The sequence below is a fragment of the Syngnathus acus genome, chromosome 12 (assembly GCF_901709675.1).
Source record: "Syngnathus acus chromosome 12, fSynAcu1.2, whole genome shotgun sequence".
Classification (NCBI taxonomy): domain Eukaryota; kingdom Metazoa; phylum Chordata; class Actinopteri; order Syngnathiformes; family Syngnathidae; genus Syngnathus; species Syngnathus acus.
Genome location: NC_051097.1, coordinates 3978607 through 3999485, shown reverse-complemented (window position 1 = coordinate 3999485; position 20879 = coordinate 3978607). Strand labels below are relative to the sequence as shown.

Genomic DNA, 20879 nt, shown 5'->3' with positions numbered 1-20879 from the left:
TCTTGTAAGGCAGGCTGCAAAAATAGGCACGGATTCGGGTTTCCTCCGTCTGTGTGGTATATAATGGGTTAACATTGTCAGGCGGTAGGGTGACGACTTGTTTCCCTCCTCACACGTGAGCGTGCGGCGGAAGACGTCGGAGCCTCCCCCCCGGCCTTCACGAGCGGCTGAAGGTGACTCTCCTCGGCTGGGGGATGCAGAGGGAGCTGCTGGCGGTCCTTCCGCCCCTCGACGCTGTGCTCATCCGGGGCCAATCTATTCGCCTCAGCCGGGGTTCCAAACGTTAACTGCGCTTCTCTGCGGTATCCGAACCGGTGTCGTCTTTGTGCTCTGCTGAAAGGACACAGCAAATCTCCAGAGGAAGACGGGCGCTCTCTGCATGCATGAGTTCTGCACCGTGCGGGCGGAAAAAGCGCCCCAGATCTGCAGGCAGTGTCTTGCCCATCACGAGAGGGGCGCAGACGGATTTGGAGCAACGGGAGAGCACCGTGGACGGCAGCAGGATGGTGAGTTTCTCGCTGGGGCTGATTTTAGGGTGCGCGGGTGCAACACAGACACATTGTTGCCATTCGTTTGCAAAACACAAAGCACGTAAGCAGCCTGCGAGGAAAACGTCAAACCGATTATTTTGTTCAGACTGTGCAGGAATTCAACACCCTGGTGGCGCTGTACAGAGAACAGGTCATTTCTGTCGGTGAGATGTCAGCCGACTGCCCATCTCTGCGGGCTCAAATGCACTACACGCGAGCTAAAGGATGCTCCATGGCTCGGACTGCGCACCAAGACCTCGCCCTGATTGCTGTGTCTGGGTAAGCAAGGGGCGTCACATCCCTAACTTCTCCATTTAAAAACACAAAGACGGTATTTGCGTTTGTTATTATGGCACGGTTATCCTCGTTTTGTAGACACAAAATGAAACTGCAGAATGACTATATTATGTATTTTGGATGGCATAGTGGTATGCCGAGAAGCCTATTGGCATATGTTTTTATTTGTGTCGTTTAAAAGTATAACGACTATCAACCCCTGGATATCCAACCATTTTTAATAATACTTGGCCTTGTTAAGGTCACACAGGTAAACTGAAGCCAATCCCAACATTTTTTAATGAAAAGCATAAATGGAATGGTCACCAGTGGCGGTATTAAAATTAATCAACAAATCGATGATCAGATTAATTGCCTTATATTTTAATAATCGAGAAATCGTTTCGAGACATTTTTCTTTATTTAAGATTGTCCAAATTGTCTGATGAAATCCACACAAGAGGCCTAGAGTCAACATTTGAACCTTGAATCTCAGAAGTGTTGAGCTGCCCCAGCCAACCTTTAATTAACATATTACCCAATAGTGATATCATTGTAGAGAATTCTGTCCTATGATGAGACCCCTGAACACATCAAATCGTTGGGTGAATCAGAATTGATCTTTTGAGTTTACCCGTCTCTTAGGACACACACACACTCCCAACATATTCAAGTAGTCCCTGATTAGTGTCAACTGTTGGCCGCAAAATAGGCCATGTGTTTTGTATTCTAATTTCACATCCATTGCATTTGTTCAACTAATGAATCATCATCCTCTACATACACATGTATAAGCCAGAGATCACAGCCTCATGAATGTCAGTCAAAATCAAGTAATGTTCTCTTTTATTGATTTGCACCAAGCCATATTCTACGTATATTATCTGTACAAGAATTTTCCACTTGAGGATTATTATTGAGTTTAAATTGTTATTTTTTTAGAGATTAGTTTTCACATCCCGTGTTTCACCGACTGCATGCCCGTCATGAATTCCCACTTTTCCCTTGTCACCTGCCGATGCAGTCGAGAGGATGGAGAGATCCACCCAGAGATATGTCGGCTCTTCATCCAGCTGCAGTGTTGCCTGGAGATGTTCATCACGGAGATGCTAAAGTCCATGTGCCTGCTGGGGGTGCTGCAGCTTCACAGAAAAAGTACCAGCACTATATAGCACACAGCGACATCACATCACAAGGCAGATGATGTCCCATAATACAAACTCACAAAAGTAGAACTATGCACTTATACTATAAAACAATTTCAGGAACTAAGATAAACAGTTAAAATAGTATTCATTGATCATTTTGTGTTTGGCCCTCAAGGAACCGACTCAGAGCCGAAGATGGATTTCAGGGTGGACGAAAGTTCTGATGTTCCCATCCTCGAGGATCGCTCCTCCTCACCCATTGACTACCCTCATGATCCGTGGCTGGTGGGAGTCCATATTGAAAACATAGAGAGGTATGCTGACTTTTCAGAGAGACTAAACTGGTTGATTAGTAGGACAGAATGAGAGAAAAAAAATGCTGAAAGGGGTTTTATTTGATTTGGCAGAGATATGCAGGAGATGAGAAATCTGCTCAGCAAACTCAGGGACACGATGCCTTTGCCACTGAAAAATCAAGGTGTGTAACAACTAAAATTAGAATTTTACGATTACTATTTTAACAATTCCTGTAGAAATTTCAAACTATCATGTATTTTATGTATTGTATGGTGATTGTTGTACCATATAAATATCGTAGTTCACCCTTGTGAAAGTCTGATGATGGCTCCTGATACATCGCAAAAGACTCTTTTAGAGCATCGGATAAAATATACACAAGCTACAGTACTTTGCCACAAGCAACCATTACTACCATTCTTCCCATTTAACATGGGTTTAAATGTAATTGGTTTAGTCAGAATGCAGCCACATTCCACAAGTTACAAAAGGGTGTTGCACACTTGTACAACCACATTATCTGATTTGTTTACTTTTACTTACCCTTGTGAAATTTTTCAGTTGTACAGGGTAAAGGTCACAATGTGAAAAATCTTTTACAATTTTGTGTTAATCGCACATTTTAAATAAATACATAAATAAAGTTTTCTATCTCCATGGTAGAGGAATAACTACCGTGTTTTTCCATGTATAATGCGCAAAATTTAACTAATTTATTGTCCTAAAATCTGGGGTGCGCATTATACATGGGTACAATTCTTCTTTTTTTTTTTTTTAATTTATTTATTTTTTTTATCCGGATATCATACGGAGGCCGCCATTACAGATGCGCTTTCTTCTCTGCTGTTCACTTCAAACACGCTCCATACGAACACAATGCTCTCGTATCAGACGCTTGCTCGATCACCTGCTCGTTTGCTGTCACAATGTACCCTACACAAATCCGAAACATTTCTTCGCTATTGAGTTTGCTAGCGCATGCGCAGTGATACTGACCGGCAGAATAACATCCGGTTGTTCCCAAAGATGATCTTTTTTCTGAAATAATTTTACGTTTACGGACTTAAGTAGGAGTCAAAATTTGGGTGCGTATTATACATGGGTACAGGCTTTTTTCCAGCATCAACATGACATTTTTAGGGTGCGTATTATACATGGGGGCGCATTATACATGGAAAAAAACGGTACTCACATTTGCAATTCACTGAACATTTAAGAAAACAAAATTATGGATTTTGGATCTTCTACAGTATCACTGTCGTGTAATGTTTAAACGTGAGCGTTGTGTGTCGCAGACGACAGCAGCTTGTTGAATCTGACTCCACATCCGCTGGTCCGCCAAAGGAAGAGACGCTTCCCTGGACTCTGCTGCATGGTATCCGGTTAACAGTCTGAACTCAATTCATCATGTACTGTACATCAAAACGTTTGGTTATTCTTTTATCCTTATAAAGTAAACTGCTGGTCCTTGGTCAGTGGACATTCCTCGAGCATTTAACAATAGTGGCTATTTCTTTCCACAAACTGTACTATTTAGATTCCATCAGCCTCTTAGCCTTTAGTTCTATTTCTAGGAGGTTATCACTGAGTTTTGAACATATATTGAATTAAATTGTATATATTTGGGCTATGCACAAGCATTATCATTGTTTTGGTTTTCTCGCTGTGCTTATATCCTGTCATAATGTGTGTCACAATACACAGTGTTTAACAGCACAGTGTTTGCTTCACAGTAGGTACACACTGTGGACAAAATAGCGTATTGGTGTTATGTTGCATACACACAACTGGTTCCGATTATGTGTTTGGTTTTAGAGAGGCTGAATGGGAATTGCAGATAATATTTGATAAGTCTCAATGTTTTTCTTTGTAGATGTTGTTCGTCTTTGATTTCACCCTTATAGTGTTGATGCATGGCTGTACTGGTTGCTCGGTGCTTTTCAGTCGACTATGACATGTCTCAAACTGCAAGATTTACTAGCATGATATTTAATTTGAATGATCTCAGTGAGATCATCTCACTGTTTTCCTTTCAATCAGTCGTTGAAGATCAGTGATCTCGTGAAATAAAATAACATTTCCCAGCCACCCCAATTTAAGACAAAACTGGCCTCATCTGAGCTTCTCTAAGTTTATATTCTTTCCCCAGACCCCAAGTGATAATTGTCAGTATTCATGAATGGAGATTTAAGTGCGTCATGATAGTTTTCTATTATGCATGAGGGAATTGATCATTGCCCTACCCCCCTAGTGGACATGAGTAGACCCTGGAGTTGTTTTGATAAACAGCATGCCAAACAATGTCTTTTTCAGCTTTACAACTTTTGGGAAGGGGAACGGCTCCCAGTCTCAAAATAGACTGAACACAATTCCAGCTCAAGACAAAATTCACTCATAACATTGATCTGTTATACTGGTTGTTTCTCCATTGAATGTAAATGCAATGTATTGTATGGTCATTTGTAAAGTTTGTGTTTATGTGGAACTTTTCTTTTCTTGTGTATTTTTTCTATCATGGCATGTATTGTGTAGTTAGTGTCCTTCTATGTAGACAAGCAACTGCTATGTATGTACAGCTTAATTTTATAATGTGAATAAAGTTTTCTATCCAGTCAGGGGTTTATTCATTTATTTATTTAATTTGCTCTTTTACGAATTTTTGTAACTCTTGTCATAAATAATGAGTTTTGAAGGAGTGCAAGATTGTGAAATTGCAGGGGGAAAATGTTTTCTTATCTTTGAATATGAAAGCATCAAGATTGAACACAACACATCTGGAGCATATCTTGCAGATGGGAAACTCCTCAGCGTTTAACTTCCCGTAATTTTGGGGTGAGGCGGGACAAATGGTTTATGTTACTTCGTGTTCAGAATTTTGTTATCAAAAAATTTGCGCCTGTTTGCAAGTTTCTGGGAATGCTGCACAGAAAAGTTGATCCAAGGCTTTCTGGATTAATTCCAGAGGCAAGTTTTATTTATAAATACCTGTCAACACAGACTTCAGTTCACATTCAGTTCTGCCTGCAGTGCAGACAACATCCCAAACTCAACAGATATTGGCGAAGAAGGCAACACTGTCTGTGGTGAGTCACATTATTTAATCAATTTCTGTTTTCTGTTGTTCCTGCATAACATTAAAAAATTCTCATTGAACAATGCATGCAGACACATGAAGTGGAAAATTATAGTTCATTATAATTATATAATTAAATTAATAATTATAGTTAATAGCTCAATGCAACTGTTTTTAATTCATTTAGCAGCAAATAAAGTAATATCGATTGTTGTATAATTTGTATATGTCTGCCATCATTATTGGTTCTATTCAATTCAATGAGAAATTCCAAATATTAGAGCTTCATGATATTTGATATATTTCAATATTTAGTAGTTAGTAATAGTTATCATTATTGTTGATGCTCTTGATAGATTTTTAAAATAGCATTTCAAAAAATCATGAGAAAATTTTATATTTACGTGTGTGTGTGTGTGTGTGTGTGTGTGTGTGTGTGTGTGTGTGTGTGTGTGTGTGTGTGTGTGTGTGTGTGTGTGTGTGTGTGTGTGTGTGTAGGGGGGGGTCCAACCTTTCTTCATCTCCTTCAGGGTCTTTCTGGCAACCTTCCTGATGGACTCCACAAGTTTGTTTCTGCTCCTCCATCTCCTCAGTTTGATAACTACCGGTCTGTCTTGTTTCTGTGATCGCTACCCATGGGGCTCTTGGTCTTCTTGTTCCCGAACATGCAACCAGGGCACACAGAGCAGACATAGGTAAAACAAGTCAAAATTGGTGGTCCATGGATTCTGATGAAAAATATTTGTTTTGTTCTTATCCATTTAATAGAACATTTCAATATGATGATTACTACTGGAAGAGCAGCTGTCATCAGCTGTGTGAGAAACATGACAGAAGGGCTTGTAATGTGCAGGCTTGTCCCATAAATTGCCTGCTGACAGAGTTTGGGCCCTGGTCTGACTGCTCATCCTGTGCCAAGAAACAGGCAAGACACATTGCAAAACCAGTACAAGACTCTTTGCACTTAGTACATTTCAGTTTTATAATAATTTCAATTCATACGAATCAATCACAAACATACATTGTATGGATTGCGTGAGCATATAACAATAAATATTCTTGTAATTGTTTCTCTTTTTCCAACAAATACTGTATATTGCTGCTAGCGTGATTGTTTTTTTTTATTTATGGTGTCATAGTTACGGACCAGAGCTATCCAGACACCATCCCAGTTCGGTGGTGAACCATGCAGTGTGGAACTGATGGAGGAGAGGCCATGTTATCCTGCCACAGAGTGCAAGTTGGCACCAGTCGACTGCAGAGACAACTTTAAATGTGACAATGGTAAAGGCAGTGCGCTTTCTGTTGGGAATGCAGGTTTATTTAAACAGTATCCTCCACGAGTAATTGAAATAACAACAACAGCATTTCATAATGAATGTATTGTCGTGGAAATGTCTGCTTGTTTTGAATTGCCGTATTGTATTTAAATTATTGTGTCTTGTATTAACCAATATTATAATAGTTGACAAATATGAACGAAATAACTAAACCAAAATTGAAACATTTTTGTTAAATAAATGAAATTAAAATAAGTCCTTTAAAAAACATAAGACTAAAATAACTAGAATTATAGTGAACATGTTTTTTAATAGTTGAAAAAATAGTTGACCAAAATGAACAAAATAACAAAACCAAAATTGAAACAAAATTTTTGTTAAATAAAAAAAATAGAAATCAGTGCTTTAAAAAAACTAAAATAACTAAAATTATAGTGAACATGTTCTTTATTTTTCTTTGTCACGCCCTTTCTTTTTTGTGCTTTCAGGGTTTAGTTTAAATTTTTATTTCTGTATCATCGTTTGCTGTACAGATAAAAAGTCGTTTGCTGTCGTTTATCTAAAAGTGAAACTAAAAGTGATCCCAAAAAAATAAGTTAAAACAAATAATTTGGGGGAAAAAATAGAAATAAATAAAAATGAAGAAACCCACTCTATAAAAACAACAAAACTAACTGAAAAGTAAAAACATAACGCTTTTTATTAACAGAATTTTGGTCACTTTGCTTCTTAAATCTCCCCTTTCTGATTCAGGACGTTGCATTAACGCCACACTAACTTGCAACAAACAAAACGACTGTGACGATAACTCTGATGAGAGGGACTGTGATGACTTCATAGTTGTATGTCCAGCTGATAAGAGAGTGGCTCCTGGTGCTGACTTGGTGGGGAATGGGTAAGCTAAAGGTCAAAGCATCATTACTCCGATTACTGTGACTTGTTCTTGCATTCCTTCCTGTTGTGTCCCATAAAATATCAGTTGAACACAGTAACTTGCATTGCTCTCACATTCCAAAACATTAGTTTCATTGAATACTGAATTATTTTAACCCTCTTGGTTGGGGTAGGTGGGAAAAAGCTGAATATTCAATTCAAACCTTTCCAGATTTACCAACTCACTGATATATTGGTTTATAGGTTTGATGCATTGGCAAATGAGCCGCGGGGGGCAGTCCTGGACAACATGTTTATGGGAGGAAGTTGCATCATCAAGAGGCCTCAAAGCACACTGCTTTATCATCGAATACCTCACAACTTTGAGAGCTTTGAAATTAAGGTAACGTAAACTACAGTCTTGTCCAAATGCATTGGAATGGAAATAATGGGTTTCATCGTATTTACTACAGTAAGTCATCATTGGAAATTTTAATAATAATAACAATAATAATAATAAAAATATACTTTGCATTTTTATTTAACCAACTGGAGACTTAATTGTCAGTGCATATTGCCTGTTAAGACTCTTTGTATCTTTTGTGTCAAATGTCTACTATGTGTTAAGTGCAATTTTTATAAACGGATAGTCTAAAGTCCTGCTAAGAATGAAATGGGTTATAAGGCAAAAACAAAATAAATCATTTGAGTATCCTCTGAAAAAAAATCCAATGGACATGAATTCACATTGTTATTGTGGTCATAAAGGTTGGTGTGATCGAAGACTTCACCGCAGCTCCCACCCCTGTCCACTCTGAGTCCATTGATGTGAAGACCTCCATTTCCACTGAAGAGGAGAGAAACAAAGAGATCTTTTGTATTTTCCCTTTTTTGACGTCACATATGAAATCAAAGGATGCATTTGAGGCTTCAAAGAAAACTGTGAGTGAGCAAAAAATAAATGCAAATACAAATATTTAGCATCAGAACGACGCAACCACCAATGACATCACTAACTCCGCTATTATATATTCTACTCATATCTTTTTGCTGAAGTCAACTGATGCTCTCAAGTTGACATACCTGTATAGTAAACCTGATCTTTTCTCGTGTTAGGATTCCACTTTTTTCCGGGTGCACCAGATTCTGCCCATTTCCACATTCAAAGTGCGGGACCCAAGCGATTTGGTCTTATCTGGGCCTTTCCTTAAGTTCCTCCATGCTCTTCCTCTTGAATACAACTACGCCCTCTACAGAAACATCTTTCAACGCTTTGGAACACACTACTACAGCTCAGGAACACTAGGAGGCATCTATGACCTGCTCTACCAATACAAACGAGAGGAGCTAACCAGTTCAGGTACCAAAAGCCGAGAGCACAACAAACAAAATCATACCTCAGGTTAAAATAGTAATTAAAGTTGGTCGATTAACTTGTAGCTCTTCTTGAACCTTTCGGCACCCTATTGTGTTAAAAGGCTGCTGTGTCTAAAGATGATTGCAAACTTGTGTTCTCTGTCATAACCTGGACATTGGACAAATGAAGCTTCATAAAGCACTTGTGATATATTTTTGACTCCTCTCGCTGTCACTCTTTTGAGAAGCAGATGAAATTCAATACATTTCCATTGCACTAACATTTATCTTTAAACCAAGAGTACCGTCTAGAAGAGTAAAACAAAAACTCACAATTGCTTCATGAAGTTTCATTTACCTGTCACTAGAAATTTGTCTAAAATGCATATAAATAAATAAGCAAGAATTAGTTTCATGCCCAATATAGAGTAGACATGCATTAATTGTGGCTAATATGAATCGACAATAAGATGAAATATTTTATAATAAGGTATATTTGATCAATTCAACAGGGATGGTACCTTCCCATATGCACTCTTGTACGTAAATGGTTTCATTTTCAGTTTCGTATGATTGCAATTCTACATGAGAGAAGACTGTAAATTGCTTTATAAAGCAATATACTATAATGCACTCAATCAAAAAAGCATTATTCTTTGAAATGATTGTGCAGAACACTGGCGATCTTTTGTGCTGAAGCGTCTTCTTGGCATGATCAAAACTACGTATTCGCTTTTCAGATCAAATGTTACACCCGTAACAATCAGAATCAAAATCAATCTTTATTTGCCGAGGAATGTCTACTTAATTTGAAAAATACTAATACATGCAATGTCTCTCAGGTGAAACAGAGGAGCATGTCAAAGGCTGTCTGGGCCAAGAGACCAAATGGGCAATCGTCCTGGCTCAACCGAGGGCTCTACCGATGTGTTCAGACAGCAAAATGAGTCAAAAATATCAAGGTCCAAGACCACACTACAACAATAAGTATAAGAGTAATTGTTAGCATAAATTTGCTTTTTTTTCTCTGGGCCAGGCTCATACATTCAGGCTGCAGAGAAGTCTTACTCAGCAGTAAGAGGCGGACGAACCAGAGAGGCAGCATCTCTGGCCTGGGATAGGCAAGGCCCTGCTCCTGATCAACATTCCTACAAAAACTGGGCTAAATCTGTCCTTGATAATCCGGCTGTGGTCGATTTCAAGGTTAAATTGAAAAGACTCAAATGCATGGAATGTATTGAATTTACAAAACAAAAGAACAACTTGTGGTTATCCAGGTGGAGCCAATTGTCGATCTTGTGCGTGGGATCCCCTGTGCAGCCACAAAGAGGAGGCAACTGAAGAAAGCTTTGCTGCAGTACTTGCAAGAGTTTGACACCTGCAAATGTGCTCCCTGTCCCAACAATGGCAGAGCATTTCTCTCTGGAACAGAGTGCAAGTGTGTCTGCCAGACCGGTACTTTTGGGCCCAACTGTGAGCAGCGAGCTCCTGACTACACTTCAGGTACTACATAAAACAGCAGGATACACATGACCAGATGCATTATCCTACACATAAGATGGAGAATATTTTAAAGACCTCCTTCGACACACTTTCCAATGAGGAGAAGAAGAATTAGAGGGCGTTCCTAACTCTGAAGTTGAAGTCTAAGACTCTAGATGTTGTGGTTGTATTGAATGTCACAGAGGAAGTAGATGGTTCCTGGAGCTGTTGGGGATCTTGGAGTCGCTGTGGTGCTTTCATGAAGAGACACCGTAGAAGGAGGTGTGACAACCCTGCCCCCTTGAGAGGGGGCCAACCCTGCAAGGGTCCTGACAGGGATGAGGAATCATGTCACATCTCACTTTTTAAACAGTAGGAAAAGTTCAAATGATAAAAAGGGCAAACCGTCATCTTTCCTTCAAATGATAGTAATTTTACGACTCATTATTAGTATGACTTTTTCATTCATGTTCTTGTGTCCAGACATGAAACGTGTGAAAATGATGATGACTTCACCACGGGATGGAGAGATGAGCTTCCTCCCGGTGTGCAGGGTTGTCCCAGGCCGAAGCCGCCTGTCAACAGCTTGCTCAGGGTAAAGGCAATATTATTCATTCAACTCTTAATTTTTTTTGTAACCTGAAAATTGCATCCACTCATGAATTGAAAAGCGTGGGGCATGGTCATAAAGTCTATGATTGATGGTTATCCGCTGTCTCTTAAACCCTATGTTTTGTATCCAGAAAGCAAAGCAGTACTATAATTTTGGAGAGGATGAAGAGTTCAAGTGCTTCACAGGATTTGACCTGGAGGGTTTCCAGTTCATAAATTGTCTGCCTGACGGGACATGGAGTCAATTAAAAGGAAGCTGCCTCAGTGGGTTTACGATTCTTAGAATAAGTTGCCCTAATAATACTCTGTTTGTCTTCATTACTGCACGTTCTCCTCTACTTTTAGGAAAGATATGTCTTCCCCCTGATATTCCTGATGACATGACGCTGTTTCCCACCAAAGAAGAGTTCAAAGTGGGTGATTCAGTGGGTTTGAACTGTGTCAAGGCGGGTTTGATGCCTTTGCCTCGAGGCTTCTTCAGGTGCAGCAACAGTCTGACTTGGGAACCTCCATTACCTGCAGGATTGCACTGCACTGATGGTATATGTAGTTTTACATGTGTCAAAGAAAACTATTTTGTCTAACATTATCGAGAAGTGATGTTTCTTTTCCACAAAATAACAAAGCCTTCTTTTGTTACTTTATAGTGGAACCTTTTGAACCTGACAATCAGTGTGGTCCAGGTCAGCATCGTCAAGGCTCTCAATGCGTCTGTTTACAGCGTGAGAACTGCCTGTACGTTTTTTTGCAATGAACATCTCATTTTGTACAGTAATGTGTGTGTATATAATGTATATGTGTGTACGTTCACCCAGATCCGAACCGGAGACTCTCTGTATCTTGAACACTGACATCAACGTCACTGTGCCGATGTCCGTCTGTTCCTTCCACACCGGGCGTTGCCATGGCGATCCGCTTTTCTTTGTCAGCGAAAGTACTTGCGATACCGTGGATCCGGATGAACTGGAATGGGCCAGGTTCCGCGCCAAGTTTGCCTCAAAGAGTTCTGTCAAGGAGTCATGTGATCTTCACACGTGTTATGAATGGGAGAGCTGTTCAAGTAAGCGTGACTTTATGCGCACACTTTCTGAATGGAAGAATAAAAACAAATTCACATTTGTCCTCAATGTCTTTTCAGCATCTAAGAAATGCGATTGCATAGCTGCTCGGGAGTGTCCCCAAGTTGAGACGCACAGGTTTTGTCTCATGCTGACCAGAATCCAGAAGACTCGGAGCATGAACCTTTGCTCCATGGCTGCTCTGAAGTGTGCCAAATATCAATTTGAGATCCTCAATGAAGGTGACTGTGAATCCAGATGAGCCAATATATGTATGACCAGACACATTTGTGAAACATCACTCCACCACTGCTCTAAAATACATAGTGGTTAATATAATTACACTTTGATCTGTTTTTGACATGACGATATGTGGAACCTCCAATATGGACTACAATTAAGCGAAACAAGTCAACACTTCCATTCTTGTTAAATGTTGTTGAATTTCCCCATTTCTTTTTTCGGTGCAAAGTTATTATGGCACCACAAAAAAAACCACCCCAAAAGTTAAATATAACATAATACAAATATATACTTTTGAGGTTGATGATAGTTTGACCTTTCTGTGAGGATTTAAACAAATATATTGCCCATGAAGCTTGATTAACCTCCTAGTTGTATGACTTTGGAGGGTCTGTCATCATTTCAAAAGCCCACAATGTATGACCACAAAGCATTGTTTGTTTGTTTTTTTTAATTCAAGATGGATTAGCTAAATAATTCGCACCTAACTATATTTATGTCGATCATTGCAAAGATTTGAAAGCCTTTTGGAATTTGTCAAAGTGAACTAAATGATCTTGCAGAGGCTACCTGGTTATATTATACCACTCTATTTCTTCTTCATATTTTTATAAACCATGCAGTCAGTGTCAAGTCATTGTAATATATTTTGAGTACTGTATGAAATAATATACCACAGAATCACTTTTGTTTGCTATTATTCCTTTTCAATGTCATGAAAAGTCACATTACACATTTGCATGGACATAATGCAAGTAGAGTAGAGACTTAAATAAGTCGTTTTAACAAAAGTTGCAATTTTCTTGAACTCAATAAAAACATACTGGTTGTTTCCACCTCGTAAAGTAAATTATTGCCAGTGTTTGGTCATTATTCAAAACAATTTACTCTTGCCATTTTTATAATTGACATGAAATTACAGCAGTTGAAAAGAGTTCCCGTACCAACCGACAAGGAAAAAAAAATGCGTTCAAGCCGTTTACACTGTTTTCTCAGCCCCTCTACCCTGTTTACCCGTGGCGTCATTGGTGCCACTTATGCCAAAGTATTTTTTTATGTGCACCAAGTTATTCTGATGTATTGTGATCCCTCTGTGGTTTCATTATATTGTGATGAATTTTTATTGGAAAATCCATACAGACAGTTTGTTATGGGACAGGCAAGAACAGAACATATGTGAGGGAAATTAGGTCACTTTATTAGGGACACGCGTGAATACTGATCACAGTGAGCTGCGCACCAAAACACCTCATGGATCTCACTTGGCATTCGGTCATCGTCATGGCAACAGTGAAAACGTCTGATGTCACACACAGGGGGTGTGAGTCTTCTGAACATTCTGACGGATTCTGGCATTGACAATTTCCAGCTAATTATAGAAAGAAGAGGAATGGGTTATGACTTGCCATTTATAAATTACACAAAGTACATTTATTTATATCCAAATTCATTACATAATGTTCAGAATGTTAGATTCCGGTCCTCGTGGGCCGCATTCCTACATGTTTTTGAAGTTTCCATTGTTAAACACACCTGATTCAATTGATCAGGATCATTAGCAAACTCCTGCAGAATGCGAGGATTAACTGGATGAACCTTTTTGTCTATTTTCTCTTAAAAGCTACTGTATGAGTCATTTTAAGACCTAAAAATGTTATATTTCAACAACAAGATACAAACTTTGAAATGATTAAACTTTTAAAGTATTCCTGACTCACGCTGACACTTTGTTCCAGAGGTCGTCCCTTCCGGCCAGTCACATTCGCTATTATTGACCAGGGTAAAATTACGGCCTAAACATTGCAGTGCTCCAACCTGGCAAACACCAAGCACCCGAGGCTGGCTTGAGCTTATTCTGGCACACAACTCCAGAGAGGTCCTGGCAAAACCAATAAATTATTTCAAAAGGTAAAAGTAAGTAATAAAACAAAAGAAATCATTCACCCAAATAATACTCACGGGCACTGGAATGGCATTTTACACACACAATCAGTTTTTCCGACATTCTCCCAAGGTTTACACTTCAGGCCCTCGGGAGGAGTCGGAATTGTGGGGCCTGAGAGCAAATAGAAATAACATCAATATTTTTGATTATAAATATCCCATGCAGGCACGGGGAGAACGTGCAAAATTGAACCCGCACCCTCCTAACTGTGAGGTGGACCTGCTAACCAGTGTGTCACCTAGCAGGCATATAAAAATACAAGCGGAAACATACAAATAAAACACAACTGCCACAAGATAATCCATTTTCTACAGCTGATTCATGGAGAGACAAGGGCTATTCTAGTTGAGAAATGGGTGACCTTGAATAAAATGTATGACGTAATGCTATTTATGATAATTATCACCTTCATGACAGTGAGCTGTGGAGGGAGAAGGAGACCATTGCAGACTGGGAGTACATATGATGTCTGAAATGTCACCAGTCAGCATCAATCCCTTAGGACAGGACAAGGATATCCGCTCTCCAATCTGATAGTCCACTTTAACAGGCGTGGCCGTCACGTCATTGTTGAGATTGGGATTGTGGCATGTTGAACCTGTGAACAGAAGTGAAGAAAGTACCATATTTTCCGCACTATAAGGCGCACCTAAAAACCTCCAATTTTCTCAAAAGCCGACAGTGCGCCTTATAATCAGGTGCGCCTTATATATGGACCAATATTGAGCCACTACAGCAGGTGTGACCACAGTCCGGCCCGCCGGCCAAATGTATATATCTTATATATGGACAAACTTTTAAAATGGGCCATTCATTGAAGGTACGTCTTATAATCCGGTGCGCCTTATATATGGACAAAGTTTTAAAATGGGCCATTCATTGAAGGTGCGCCTTATAATCCGATGCGCCTGATAGTGCGGAAAATACGGTAAATAAGAGTGGTTTACAGTGGTACATTGTGGGAAAATATATATAAATACATAAATATAAATATATATACATCTGTTATACATGTTATAACCTTATGAGAATCTAATGAAGTGGTTTTATAGTCATTTTTTGTGGTAATGGAGAGAAAACTTACTTTTACAAACCATTGCTCCAGTCTTCCAGGTCTGATTTTCAGTACATTCGGCCAAAGAGTTTCCACTGAGGTAATAGCCATCTATGCAAGAGTACTGCACTGTGTTCCCAGCCAAATAAAATTCGCTGGTGTCCTGAAAAAGACACACAGAAGCAGGTATACTTAAAATAATCCATGTTTGAGAATTGGCAAAGGACAATGCCGGTTGTTTATTCATCGCCAAATAAGGTACACACATGGATTTTTTTTTTTGTTTATGTGAAAATCAGACATCAGAACACAGTATTTTCTTTTAATCATATAAATTTCACCTGGATGTAACCATTTCGGAGGTTTGGAGGAGGTCCACAGGTCTTTGGTGGAGTCACAGACAGGCCGAAACATTGCGGCTCCATCATCCTGCACGCAAGTTAGAAACACATATGAACATCATCACAGATCCATTCTATTTAATGCATGGTCACTTTGAATATGTAATTGGATCGATTCAGAACAGATCCATGCTTTTGTGTCCTTACTTTAAATACTGTATATCTGCATCTTCACAGGGCAGTTGCTCTACAGTCACCCCGGAGCAGTGTTGGCCACCTCTGCTGGGGCTGGGGTTGTTGCAGTTGCGAGACCTTTCCCTTTGACCCCCAGAACAAGAGCTCCAGGCTGACCAGCAGCTCCAGCCACCATGGATCACCCCTGCGAAGAGTTATCATGAGTGAACATACAATGGACATTTGCAATTATTTAATAATTCATTTATTTAAACATTTATGTTCATCAACTCCAACATTTTTTTAAGATTTAATCATTCATCTAATTATTATTATTTTTTTAATTCCAAACTGTTTGTTACCTGTTTGTTCCCCAATCACAGCTCCATTTTCACATGCCCGTCCTGAAGTTCCAGGGCGACAGATGCATCGACACTCGGAACCAGAAAGGAACGCCTGGCCGTTGTTACGGCAGGGTTGGCAGTGACATGGGTGCTCCTCTGCCATGTATTCTTCAATGGCTCTTTTGAGGTGAAGCTTTTTTAGTCCTGCACACTGCACCTCCTTTATAAGCTCATACAGAGGGCGTAGCTGCAAAGCAAGTTTCAAGGCGATCAGTGTATATAGTACAACGTAAAACGATTTACTATCTATTGGGCTACAAAAACTCAACAACAATACAATATATAGACAAAAATAAAAAAGTGGGATATTTGAAACCTCCATTGCTCTCCTGCCTGGTGAAGGGGTTTGTGTGTCCCAATATTCCCAGATAAAAAAAAATTAAATGAGGGAAAGCATAGCTTCAAAAAAATGGCTTGAATATAAAATAAAAAATTTTTCATGCTTGCATTGGTTCGTGAAAGAGTACGAGCAAGCTGAATGCATTCTTTGAACCCCAAACAAGTCATAGAAGTCATACCTTCTTGTCGATTACGTCAGGAAAATCTTTAACAGAGGAGGCCCAGTTATCATAGGCCTCTCCATTTCTTTCTGGATTTTCAAGATCCAGAACTTTCAAAATGTCTGAAAACGATGGATCGCCTCCATATGTGTTCACCTTAATGGGCATCTTGGTCACACCTCTGTCTGATGAGAGGAATATTGCAATTTGAGAATGAGAGTGACACCTTACCGTGCTAAATACTTATACTCACCTTCACCAAATGATGTAGACTTGGAGAATTTTTCACAGACGATTTTGACTTTTTTCCTGAACAGTCTTCGTTTCACCTTTCTCCAGCAGTACTTGTAGTCTATATGTGTTGCGCCTTTACACAATTCCAAGAGCAAGACCACATCACATCAACACATTTTTCACTTAAAATGTTACCGTATTTTCTGGACTATAAACCGCTACTTTTTGCATAAACTTTGAACCCTGCGGCTTATAGTCCAGTGCGGCTTATCTAAGGATTTTTTTATGATTTTTTTGATACTAAGAGATTTGTGCATATTATCTTGTATATGTAAATCAAACATTAAAACACCTGTGTTATAAAGTCCAGTGTGTCTGAACAAAACTGGATTTTCCTCTAATTTTAGCTGGTGCGGTTTATATTCGGGTTCGGTTTATAGTCCAGCAATGACGGTAGTTTGTTTTTCTAATGGCAAAAAATACATACAAAGATACTTACTGGACGAGACAAATGTTTGGCGGTCTAACTCCAACAAGCCTTGGTATTCACCTCCAAGAGAGCCTTCAGCGAGATAATGTGTGCCGTACTTCTGCAGCAGTTGACGGTAGGCGGCATAGTTGTATGTGAATGGAAGCGAGATTAAAGCCTTCCAGAATTCTTCAGCCAGAGTTAGATACTGAGGGGCTGAGTTTTGGAACTGGGCCAACTCCACTTTATTCTTTAGAATTAAAAGTCTCTGATTCTGTTTGATTTTGTGATTGAATGAGAATTTCATGAAGACAAAGGAAAAGGCAAGATCAGGGTAAGGTATTTGTGCTGTACAGCCAACCAAGCAACATAACGTCATTGTTACCATTGTTTCAGTAAGCTCTTTGTGAAAGCTGCGACGGTCATGTCCCACTAAAGAGTTGACCTGGATATCTTGCATGTAGGACCAAGAACTTTCGTAGGATTCATCACTTTCCTCGTTGTCGACTTTCACCTGCAAAAATGAAACATCTTAAATACGATTGCACAGTATACCCCTCCTCTACCATACATAACATGCATTGTTGTTCCTTGATTTAAAATCAACAGAATCTTAAGAGTATTGTACTGTATTGATTGTTTATATGATGTATACATATATGTTTTATAATGCTTATGTTTTCTTTCTTAGAGCTGGCATATGCTGGCAATGACTATGGTGGATCTGTTTTACTCACCTCAAAATTATACCTGAGGATGTTCTGGGGTAGTCGATAATAAATTTTATGGTCACCGCTGAACACCTTTCTGCACTGCCCTCCAAAACTCAGCGTATTGATCACGCCTGCCCTCAACTTCCCTGTCAGCACGTCATACCTGGTAATAGTGACAACAAACTCATCAGATTTACAAGGATCACTTTGAGTTGTACAATATATGCAGTCGAAGTTTGAGGTATTCACCCTCTGCCAGTCAAGTCAGAGTTGGGCGGTGTTTTATCAAGATCACATACAAAGTGGCTGCTCTCTTCATAACAGCCTCTCTCATCCAGACCATCTTCACAGTCCTGATCTCCATTGCACACCAGAGACCGGCTAATGCACTGACCTTTATTGACGATATTTGAGAATTTATATAGGCAACATTTTTCGATAGCTAATGCTTTTAGCTTACCAGATGTGCATCGGAATCTTGATTCACAACCCATTTCTAGAGGACACCCCTTTTGGGGCACACAGGGATGGGATTCTGCAATTTGTCCAGAGCATGGCACACCACCAAATTGGGCATATACCTCCACAGTTCGAGTGCGCACCTATAGGAGATGAACAAACAAAGTTAAAAAATATATATATATATACATATGCACACTTAATATAAGAAAATTGCAAATCTGAAAATGTACTTTTTATAGCAACCGAGGTTACATTTAGGGCACACCACTGGCTACTACTGTTCTATGGGTTACCTTTGCCTTAGTGCAGCCATCACATTCAGACCAATCTCCAAAAGATCCCCATCGGCAGTTTATGGGCTGCTGACAGCTAAAAAAAAAGTACAGTGATTAAAAGAACTGAACCTCATAACAAAAGCTATACATTTTATGCATAAGCAAGATTCTGTATCAAGAACTAGTTAATCACAATACTGCCTAGAATAACAGCTGATAGACAAAATGAAATATTGTTGATAAGTAAATGAAAGCAGTAGTAAAAGAAGACAGAGAGCATGTGAGGTATCACTTACCAAATAGGAAAAATAAATGTAAGCAGTAAAGCCAATGAAAGCAAGGCTGCAGCCAAGTCCAACTGTTAACATAAAACAAGAACAAAATAACTAATTTTATTTCTATGAAAAGTAATGAAAGGAAATATTAATAATAAAAAATATTTAAATGTGAGCTCTGATACAAAAAAAGACAACAATATCAAATTGAAGAAACAGATTCGGCTATATACACTTAACCTTAATGTACACCAAACAGTGTTTAAGGGTTTACCTTCATGATGCCTTCCTTAGATGCTTGTTTTGTGCAGCGTTGTAGCCCTCGGTATCATATGACCAGCAAAGCGCGATTACCCAACAGAAGTCCATTATTTGGAATTCCCCCCACTGGTGAAAGTCTCAGCTATCAAATTGGAACAAGTGTATTTGAAATGCCTGAGTACACACAGTGAGTCAGGAAGAAATTCAGCATTCTTTTCCAAAACTTCAATTTCAAATTCTGTTAAATTTTATTATTCCGAGTGTATCCAACAATGTAATAATTGAATTCCTCCTCCAGTACTGGGACTATTTTTTTAATCTTTTTTAAAGGCATATGCTGCATTCTACTCTGTCAGAGGGCTTCATTACAGGAATGGTTGCGTAACCATTGTTTATTCTGAATAGAGCCATCACCAGTTGAGTGTGCTGGAACAGGACAAAGGTTAACGCGTCCTATTTGATAAATTGTTTATATTGTTGAATACCCCCACACACACACCCGCACAAAACAAGCAATATACAACAATATAATATATATATTGCCATTATATATAAAGCAATTAAGGCAACAACACAATTGTGAACAAATACCTAATGCATACAAAAAGTCTCGTGTTACCTCTGCTCACATTATTTGCTGTAAAAATTGCTGATTGATTGATTGATCAATCCCAAACTTTATGTACAGTATGAACATGTACCCGGGCCCATTTACAAATATAAAAGTCTTCTGTGAGAACTTTGTACAAGCTGCTGTGAGATTTTTGCATGTTTGTCAAGAGCAAAACATTTGTCAGGTCAGAGGTCTATGTTGAACAAGAGGGACTGATTCCCAAGCATTCTCATAACTCATTGACTGGACTTAATTAAAATGTGGACTACCTTCAAGGGTAAACGGAGTAAATTATGTCAGTTTAACACATCTTAATCACCCACATTCATTCACTTCTAAACAGCATCTAAATTATTAAAATTGAAATTAGATTATGTTATGGAATCCTCCTTTTGTCCAAGAATGTGTTTTCCTTATTTCGTCTTCATGTTTAAGATTCAGGGCATTTCTAGGATCAGAGATTTGGGGTGCTGAGCTCACTGCCAGGCAAGATCAATTTTAGTAATCTATAGATCGTATTCCAATTTGACCCCAATTTGACCCCTTGTAACACATTTTATTGTTTTTGTTGTTATAATAGTACTACTGTATGTTTGAACTGTATGTTTGTTATTAATGGAAAACTACTTACAGTAGGGGGGGGGGGGGGAATCTCGCAAATTTGCCTATAATAACTATTTAATACTGAATTATGTTAAACAAAAAATTAAGGACTTTTATGTTAATATTCAGGCTGAACCTACATGGCTCTATTTTAGTGTACAGCGCACAATTCTAGCACGTTTGTCTTTTTGGTCTCATTATGTCAAAAGGTGAGCAAGCATAATGAGGACTTTTGGGCACATAAAACACAAAAGGTAAGGAAATGTATTCCCTTTTTTTTTTGGAGTCATGCATGAGAAAAAATGGAAAAACTAATAATTCGTCCTTT

The 20879-nt window shown here is 39.0% G+C and overlaps 4 protein-coding genes across 8 annotated transcripts in view; 2 read left to right on the top strand and 2 right to left on the bottom strand.

The window, feature by feature from the left end:
* The window catches only part of LOC119131662 (lymphocyte antigen 75-like), a 1013224-nt gene that overhangs the window by 586707 nt on the left and 405638 nt on the right, over positions 1-20879 (top strand). The gene's annotated exons all lie outside the window — the stretch shown is intronic.
* The window catches only part of LOC119131727 (C-type mannose receptor 2-like), a 399366-nt gene that overhangs the window by 138052 nt on the left and 240435 nt on the right, over positions 1-20879 (bottom strand). The gene's annotated exons all lie outside the window — the stretch shown is intronic.
* c6 (complement component 6) lies at positions 169-12480 on the top strand. 2 transcript variants are annotated; one of them, XM_037266359.1, is made up of 21 exons: positions 169-506; positions 637-809; positions 1831-1961; positions 2130-2268; positions 5891-6019; positions 6093-6249; positions 6464-6608; positions 7358-7499; positions 7742-7880; positions 8246-8419; positions 8594-8837; positions 9676-9795; positions 9870-10036; positions 10111-10336; positions 10519-10687; positions 10799-10910; positions 11059-11191; positions 11273-11467; positions 11575-11662; positions 11743-11987; positions 12066-12480. In XM_037266359.1, the coding sequence occupies exons 1-21, from the start codon at positions 384-386 to the stop codon at positions 12245-12247; spliced, it is 3333 nt and encodes a 1110-aa protein (XP_037122254.1). In that variant the 5' UTR covers positions 169-383; the 3' UTR covers positions 12248-12480. The 2 variants fall into 2 exon arrangements, with proteins under 2 accessions (XP_037122254.1, XP_037122253.1); XM_037266358.1 differs by lacking the exons at positions 169-506; positions 637-809; positions 1831-1961; positions 2130-2268 and adding an exon at positions 5153-5334 and having other exon boundaries at positions 5855-6019.
* On the bottom strand, positions 12681-19469 carry c7b (complement component 7b). 2 transcript variants are annotated; one of them, XM_037266366.1, is made up of 18 exons: positions 19349-19469; positions 19096-19157; positions 18818-18893; positions 18523-18664; positions 18312-18456; positions 18087-18225; positions 17735-17863; positions 17380-17623; positions 16900-17013; positions 16665-16831; positions 16105-16333; positions 15776-15947; positions 15569-15656; positions 15258-15390; positions 14580-14771; positions 14188-14284; positions 13947-14107; positions 12681-13597 (listed from the first exon to the last, which is right to left on the bottom strand). In XM_037266366.1, exons 1-18 carry the CDS (start codon positions 19352-19354, stop codon positions 13428-13430), a joined length of 2466 nt encoding a protein of 821 aa, XP_037122261.1. In that variant the 5' UTR covers positions 19355-19469; the 3' UTR covers positions 12681-13427. The 2 variants fall into 2 exon arrangements, with proteins under 2 accessions (XP_037122261.1, XP_037122260.1); XM_037266365.1 differs by having other exon boundaries at positions 18312-18664.

Bases quoted from the DNA above. Each gene is read 5' to 3' on its own strand.
- c6 (XM_037266359.1), top strand. From the start codon at position 384: ATGAGTTCTGCACCGTGCGGGCGGAAAAAGCGCCCCAGATCTGCAGGC. The intron at 6,250-6,463 runs GCAAGACACATT...ATGGTGTCATAG, and splicing joins CATCCTGTGCCAAGAAACAG to TTACGGACCAGAGCTATCCA. The intron at 10,688-10,798 runs GTAGGAAAAGTT...TCTTGTGTCCAG, and splicing joins CACATCTCACTTTTTAAACA to ACATGAAACGTGTGAAAATG.
- c7b (XM_037266365.1), bottom strand. The intron at 17,864-18,086 runs GTGAGTAAAACA...TCATTTTTGCAG, and splicing joins TCCTCAGGTATAATTTTGAG to GTGAAAGTCGACAACGAGGA. The intron at 14,108-14,187 runs GTGAGTATTATT...TGGTTTTGCCAG, and splicing joins AAAATGCCATTCCAGTGCCC to GACCTCTCTGGAGTTGTGTG.